The 5798-nt window shown below is 43.3% G+C and overlaps 1 protein-coding gene across 1 annotated transcript in view; it reads right to left on the minus strand.

Annotated features, from left to right (window-relative positions):
* Axdnd1 (axonemal dynein light chain domain containing 1) overlaps nucleotides 1–5798 on the minus strand; it is a 94632-nt gene that overhangs the window by 56019 nt on the left and 32815 nt on the right. The window contains exons 10-11 of the mRNA XM_021161273.2: nucleotides 2444–2584; nucleotides 1712–1816 (exon numbers count right to left, since the gene is read on the minus strand). Of these exons, the coding sequence (XP_021016932.1) occupies nucleotides 1712–1816; nucleotides 2444–2584 (246 nt within the window). The remainder of the gene's footprint in view (nucleotides 1–1711; nucleotides 1817–2443; nucleotides 2585–5798) is intronic.

The raw sequence follows: 5798 nt of genomic DNA on the forward strand, positions 1-5798 counted from the left end.
GGCTGGCCTCGAACTCAGAAATCCACCTGCCTCTGCCTCCCAAGTGCTGGGATTAAAGGCGTGCGCCACCACGCCCGGCTCACACTGTTATCTTTAGATTTAGTGAATTTGGGATGGAGAGATGGCTCAGCGGTTAAGAGCACTGACTGCTCTTCCAGAGGTCCTGAGTTCAAATCCCAGCAACCACATGGTGGGTCACAACCATCCGTAATGAGATCTGATGCCCTCTTCTGGAGTGTCTGAAGACAGCTACAGTGTACTTATATATAATAAATAAATAAATCTTAAAAAAAGAAGGATTTAGTGAATTTATTAGTTTTAGTTGTGTTTATTAGATGCATTTGTAATTAACTCTGAGTCACCAATATTGCATTGGTGTCATATTTAGGAAAGAAGTCAAAACCCTTCCCTTTGGAGTCAGTTTACCAAGAGTATGTCCAGACTTAAATTCTCTACTTCATGCAAGCTGTGTCTTCCATTCTGTCTGTCTGCAGTATAAGTCTGGATCTAGATCTGCCTGATGGCTGTTTTGTGAATCTGTTCCTATGTCTATGTACGTTTCTGTGTGTGTCTGTGTAGCTGTGTGCTGTGTGTGTGTGTGTGTGTGTGTGTGTGCATGCATCTATCTGTCTGTCCATCTGTCCCTAACAAAAAAGGTTTGCTTTATATTTATACTGGACAGCACAGACAGCATCCCGTGGAGAAGGAACAGGACTCTGCAGAAATCTTTAACAGAGTTTTATAAGGGATTAAGTCACTGGCTCCAACTAACATCAATTGACCTAGACAACAAACAGTACTATAAACATCGTTGTTCATCAGCCAATATCTATAATGGATATTCATCTTAGAAGATTGCTTTCAATCTCTGTATTTGCTATTCCCAGCAAATGATATCATAACACATATACACTGTTCTGGATCACGGGCATGGAAGAGCACAGAATTTAAAATTACAGCTGTACATTGGTTTAAGTTGTAAATGTTCACTACACAGGAAATCCAAGGCAAGTGAGGTTGATTGCTGTATGCTCTCCTTTTTGTTTGTTTGTTTTTTGTGTTTTGGGGTTTTTTTGTTGTTTTTTGTTTGTTTGTTTGTTTTTTGAGACAGGGTTTCTCTGTGTAGCCCTGGCTTCTTGGAACTCACTTTGTAGACCAGGCTGGTCTCGAACTCAGAAATTCGCCTGCCTCTGCCTCCCAAGTGCTGGGATTAAAGGCGTGCGCCACCACGCCCGGCTGCTGTATGCTCTCTTAAAGGCAGGTTAAACTAGCAGGCTGAGTAGACAGTGCGATATCAGCCTTAAGTGACCTCAAGTGTGTTACTGACTCTGGCTGTGAGATCTAGCAAAAGTCCCCGTCTCTTAAAATACAAGCAATACTTTCATAATACTGCTTTTGCCAAATTAATGCTGTCACTGTTTCAGGGACAGAACAGATAATGGTTCCTGTCACAACTGTCTGCCTTTCTGACCTGAGCGGTTACAGTGCCAGAACAGTCAAGGGCGGGATACAAACACTGCCTGCCCGGGCTGGCACTGACCTGGAGCTGGAGGGCTCCACTGCACTGTCACTGTTAAGCTTCCGCACAGCCCTAAGAAGCAGGTGACACAGCGACATGAACTTTACATGCCAGCCACCTGAGGCTGGGGAAAGTGGACAATCAAGTGTCTCCTCATTCCGTTATCAAGCTGTATAAATGTTACCTACTCACTTGGCATTCTTTTCTGCTTCCAAAAGAGCTTCTGCCAGGTTCTTCTGGACTTTCTCTGCTTCCTTTGTTAATTTCCTGTCATGGGCCTGAACCAGACAAAGTTCCCTGAAAATAAAAAAATAAAAAAGAAAGAAAGAGAGAAAAAAAGAACAAAAACAATCAAACTCAAAGTTGGAAACTTCCAAAACCTTTCTCCCCTACAATCAGATTTACACATAATTTCAGTTACTGTGTGTCTAAGCCAAATCAAAAGACCTCCAGCACACATCCTGGGTGGAATCCCGTCAGATGGCAGGCACACCTTTTAGAACACAGCAGGGGCAGACGTTGTACCCTGCTCTGGCCTGCCTAGCCTGGGCTCTTCACTCTTGCCACTAGTCATCTTACACAAGGTTATCCCAGTAACCTTAATTGCTATATTATATTTAGTTTCTTTGAAATTTAAACGCTAGCATTTACAACCATGGAAGTGATCTGGAAATATAAGATATGTATGTATAATGTGGATCGGGTTTTTCTCTAACTAATACAGGCAGTGGGCTTTCAGTTATGATTGAATAAACCATTCTCTGTCTCTCCACCAGCAGCACCCAGATCTCCTGATTTTCTTGCTAAACCCTGAAGGCAAAGGGGCCTTTGCCTTTCACTACTCCTATCTGTGATTAGCATTTCCTACAGGTAAAGACAAGGCTCTGGCTTCGGCTTCCTATTGAGGAGCCGCCACATTTTCACCTGGTCAGTTCTTCAATCACGTTCTTGAAGTTAAATAGTTCTTGTAAGATGCGCTGGTCCATCATCCGCTGAGTCACCAGGTCTTTATAGAATTCAATCATCTGCCGGGCGATATGGTCAAGCATTTGCACATACTTCTCTCTGTGGGGGAGACAAAGGACAGGCAGGGACATAATAAGCGGGAACCCATGCTCTTCTCTGGCAGTACACACACAGAAAATTAACAAGTACCTTAGAACCAAAGACAAGGTGTGTCTATTATGAATATAGATTATATCTGAGACAAGAAACAAAAATAAGGATTGTTATAGTTCTAAATTATAAACCCTTTTGAGAGGAACCACAAATCTCTCTTTATATCAATAGCCAGAGTACCCGAGTAGAGTAAGATTTTTATATAGTTGAACTCATAGATGACATTTTCCTCAAACTGACTAAATGTAAAAAGACACGTAATAATATGTAAGAACGGTTAGGGTGTGGTCACTCAAAGTTGCTCTTGGTGCTGTACTTGTGTGTGGGAAGTCACATAGGCCATTACGTGCAGTAAAGTTTTTTGCCGAGTCACTGCCTGGCCCGAGGCATACAAATGAGGTACTGAAAGCATAACCAATCGGGTGTAGACATGCCTCTTCTAGGCCTATATAAGCAGCGCCAGTTCTGGGGCTCGGGGTCTTTTCACCTCTGCAATCAAGCTTTCCCAATAAACGTGTGCAGAAGGATCCTGTTGTGGCGTCTTTCTTGCTGGCTAGTCGGGCACTCACAAGTGGTGCCGAAACCCGGGATGAGACATCTTCAGGCACCAGTGAAAACCCCCTGTTACAGGGAGGATTCAGAACTGCATCACGGGGAGGAGAAGTGTTCCTGCAACAAAGGCTGTTGAGAAGGATTCGACCTTGTGGATTCAGAACTCTTCAGCTGGGGAACGGCGGTACCGGTAAGTAAAAAGAAATTTATGTAAGTCTCTGAGAGATATGCTTTCCTACGGAATAGATCTGGTAATTGTTGCTGGGGTGGTGTTGCTTGTTTTCTTTCTTGTCCTGATATTGTGTTATTGTCTTAATTTTCATCGCCCTGGACACGANAGTATCTGCTGGGAATAGCTTGGCAGATACATAAGATCATAAAGTGAGTGTAGATAAACTTGTGAGTCGACCTTGAATCTCACGTAGATAAGTGAGTGTCTCAAGGACACTTTAGTCCAGGATGATCATGGGTACTGGCCAGTCTATGCCGTTAGTAGGGCCGGTGCAAGCCTTACTTAAAGAACGAGGTCTAAAGATTTCTGAAAGTACAGTGAGAGGGTTCTTAAAAGAGATAGACAGACTCGCTCCTTGGTTTGCCCCCACTCGGTCGCTGACACTACCTAGTTGGGAAAAGTTAGGGAGAGATATAGCGAGAGAGGAAGCTGAAGGGAAAGTGAAAGCAGGAACAAGACTGCTATGGAAGTTGATTAAGGCTTGTATGCAGGACAAGAAATGTGAACCAGCTATTAAGGAAGGGCAGCTACTTTTGCAGGAGCACCAAGAAAGCATGTCAGAAACAGAGAGAAATGAAAAGAAAGGAGCGCACAGAAAAATAAGTAAAGGAAGAGATATAAAAAGAGAAAAGGAAAAGAAAGCAAAATATAGAGATTCAAAAGATAATATAAAGAATGAAGATCAAAAAATTAAGTCAATCTACCCTCCTCTTGAGGACTTTGAGTTATTAGAATTATCTAGCTCGGAGGACTTGGAATTATCAGCAGGGGAGGAGGAAGATTTGGAGGAGGCTGCTGCAGAGTATGAGGCGGAAAGATATGGTCCAATAGGGAGGAGTATCAGTGCTCCCCCACCACCTCCGCCTTATACAGATAAGAAAACAATTGGCAATGGCCACTCTTTTTGCACTCCTAGAAGGTTGCGGAAAATATGTCAGGCTTTTCCTGTGTTTCAGGATCAAGCTCAACAGTGATATTATGAGCCAATATTGCATAAACAAGTGAAAGATTTAGCAGAGTCAGTAAGGACCTATGGAGTCAATGTCTCTTTTACTCAGTCCCAAATTGATAGACTGGCTCACCATGCCATGACTTCCTCTGATTGGATGAGTGTGGTAAAGGCATGTCTTACGATGGGACAGTATCTAGACTGGAAGTCTATATGGCATGATCTGTGTTTGAGTCAGGCCCATGCTAATGCTGCTGCAGGGCAACAAGCATGGAGCTTTGAAATGCTTACAGGTCAGGGTATATGGACAAACAATCAATTAGGATACCCAGTGCAGGTCTATGATCAAATCAGTCAGGCAGCAGTGAAAGCTTGGAAAGCATTGCCTAATCGAGGAGAGGTATCTGCCTGGTAATTTGACAAAAATTATTCAGGGAGTTAATGAGCCGTTCTCTGAATTTGTGGCTCGCATGATGGAAGCAGCTGGATGCATATTTGGTGATTATGAGGCTGCGATGCCACTAATTGAACAATTAGTTTATGAGCAATGTACCAAAGAATGTAGAAATGCTATCACACCTTGGAAAGGGAAAGGACTACAGGCATGGATGAAGGCCTGTAGAGAAATAGGAGGACCCCTTTCAAATGCAGGGCTGGCTGCCGCAGTTTTGATGGCGCAAACAAAAGGAATAACCTGCTATAATTGTGGACAAATAGGTCACATGCGAAAGCAGTGTACAAAGGGTAGAAAGAGTAGGTTTGAAAAGAAGGTACCAGGTATTTGCTCAAAATGTGGGAAAGGAAGACATTGGGCAAATGAATGTAGATCAGTCAGAGATATAAAAGGAAGGCCAATACCTCAGTTTAAAGTGCAACAGCCAAAAAACAGAGTGAGGGGCCCCCATCCCCAGGGCCCCCAAATGTATGGGGCACTCCAGACCACAGTGTCCATGAGGCCACCCAAAGACCGAGGAGAGCCACTCTGGGCTCAGCAGGATTGGACATCTGTGCCACCTCCAGAGTAATTCTTACACCTCAAATGGGGTGCCAACCTATTTCTTCAGATTTTAGAGGTCCCTTACCAAAGGATACAGTTGGGTAGGTCCTCTTCTGCCTTGAAAGGATTGATGATACATCCCGGAGTTATAGACTCAGATTATGAGGGACAAGTTAAGATTATATGTTCTGCACCCCGAGGTATCGTGGCCATTTCTCCTGGAGATTGCATTGCTCAATTGCTGATTCTTCCTAGTTTGCATAACATGTTCTCTTGTAACCAGAATTCCTGAAGGGATAAGGGATTTGGTCTTACAGGAACTAATGTGGCCTACATTTCTTTAGATTTGGATAATCGCCCCACTTTACCATTACAAATAGAAGGAAAAACCTTTCAAGGCATAATGGATACAGGAGCAGATAAAAGCATT

Source organism: Mus caroli, chromosome 1, assembly GCF_900094665.2.
Source record: "Mus caroli chromosome 1, CAROLI_EIJ_v1.1, whole genome shotgun sequence".
NCBI lineage: Eukaryota > Metazoa > Chordata > Mammalia > Rodentia > Muridae > Mus > Mus caroli.